The following is a 1,923-nucleotide window of genomic DNA, read 5'->3' as shown; positions in this document are numbered from 1 at the left end:
GTGTGTGGCAATATGTACCCAGTATGCTTCTTCAGAAATGGGTGAAATAGTTTCATTGGAAAGATATGTATACAGATAGAAGATATACATATTTACTTTTCCATTTCAGGTCGATGGGAAAGTTATGCAGAAGAGGAAAACAAGATGCGTTTGGTTGTAACTTGGCGAGGGACTGTGGGTTATGGTGCAAGGTGAGCCATTTTATTAGTGTTTATTTTGTTATTTAGATTGATTTGTGACTTCCAAATGTGAAGAAATGTGCATAGCTTTCCAGTATTTCTTCAGTTGTTTATAAATTCTATTCAGCACCTTTGTGAAATAATATTATTAAGCACCACAGGTGCTTAATAATTGAGGAATGAGATAGAATTTACCTGTTAGCTGTGGACAGAATGATTTTTTAATATTAAGTATTTTTAAGTAATTCTTTATACTTCATTAACCACATTTTCAAATGATATTCACATATCAGTGCTTTCACAAGAAATGGATGGAAATCTCCCAGATGAATTCATATGAATTTACACAGCCCATTCTCACTTTTCCAGCGATGAAATAAATGCCATATTGTGCCTGCCGCTCTTGTCCCAGAAGCAGAGCAGCACAGGCGGACCAGACTGGACTTGTGTCATCGTTGGATTTACGTCTGGCTATGTGGCTATGTATACTGAAGTATGTCGTTCACTAACTATTGTAGATTTGATGACTAAAAATCTTTTCAATGTATTTTAAATGTAACCTTCAAATCAATAATATAGACAGTTCAGACAGTAATTTTATGCAAATTAGCAAAAGTGTTTGGTGCAAGTTTTTAGACAAAATATTGATCTTACTGTAGATATATATCCTTTGACTGCTTACAGACTGTTGATGAAAAACTCTGACTATACTTATTGAAAACCAGTTATATGGACAGTTGGAAATGCAACTCTGGCCATACACATTGATAGCCAGTTGTATGGATGGATGGATGGAAATGCAGTAATCTTCTAATAACTGATTTTAATTGATTAAATGCTGAATGTATTTTTAGTGTGGACTGGTCCTGTTATCACAAATCTTTGAAGAAGGGCCTGTGTTGAGCCTGAAGTGCCGTACCATGACAGACGGAAGCAGGGCAGTTCTGTCACAGGATACAAGCGAGGAACTCATCATTCTTTACCCAAGATCTATAACTACCATTGACGGATTTTCCCTCTTTCAAACTCTGCGAGGCTGCAGAAATCAGGTTGCTAAAGGTACTACTTTATTGTTTGGTTTCTGACTTTTAATTGCTTACCAGTCAGTCAGTAAGGAATAGCTAATTGCTTTATAATATGTCATGGAAGTGAAACATATTTAATCCAGAACCCAGAAGTATTTTTAAAAACTTACGAAACAAAAGTTGGTGTGGGTCACAGGAAAAATTTATGTATTTCAGGAATATTTATGTATTGATAATGAGTAAAGGTTTCACTCACAGAAGCCAGAATTTCCTAATAGCTTGAATATTTACCCAAACAGCTGCAGCGAGTGGGGGAGAGAATGTGAGCGTCCCACCCTTAGGGTATAAGAAATGGGGTCTGGTGGATCAGGGAATGGTGATGGATTGCGCGGGGCCAGGTGTCACTCCACCGCATCTCTACGATCACCTGGCGCAGACTTCGCTCGCCAAGGGATTCAATCATGTGGTGTCTTCCGGTGAGATGGTCTGAGAAATTACCTTCATTTTGCATTGGGGTGTTTGGGTTAGATTTTTTTATGCTTGATGTTACCCTTCATGATTTAATTTTAGGTTCATAGTGCTTTGTGCTTTGAACCTTTTTTTTTTTTTGATATCATTAGAGAACAATGGATCCTGACAGTTTTAGTATTAGAGAACAATGGATCCTGACAGTTTTAGTAGCATTGTGTCACTGAGTCATTTTAACTAATGTTCCTCAC

General features: G+C 37.2%; 1 protein-coding gene across 1 annotated transcript in view; it reads left to right on the top strand.

Annotated features, from left to right (window-relative positions):
* LOC119592217 (rab3 GTPase-activating protein non-catalytic subunit-like) overlaps positions 1 to 1,923 on the top strand; it is a gene marked incomplete at its 3' end in the record, with an annotated part of 43,875 nt that overhangs the window by 30,728 nt on the left and 11,224 nt on the right. The window contains 4 exon segments of the mRNA XM_037941049.1: positions 110 to 191; positions 549 to 672; positions 1,034 to 1,238; positions 1,504 to 1,680. Of these exon segments, the coding sequence (XP_037796977.1) occupies positions 110 to 191; positions 549 to 672; positions 1,034 to 1,238; positions 1,504 to 1,680 (588 nt within the window).

The sequence above is a fragment of the Penaeus monodon genome, chromosome 29 (genome assembly GCF_015228065.2).
Source record: "Penaeus monodon isolate SGIC_2016 chromosome 29, NSTDA_Pmon_1, whole genome shotgun sequence".
In the NCBI taxonomy this organism is placed as follows: Eukaryota; Metazoa; Arthropoda; class Malacostraca; order Decapoda; family Penaeidae; genus Penaeus; species Penaeus monodon.
The sequence above is the reverse complement of the archived record's forward strand: the minus strand, read 5'-3'. Positions and strand labels throughout refer to the sequence as shown.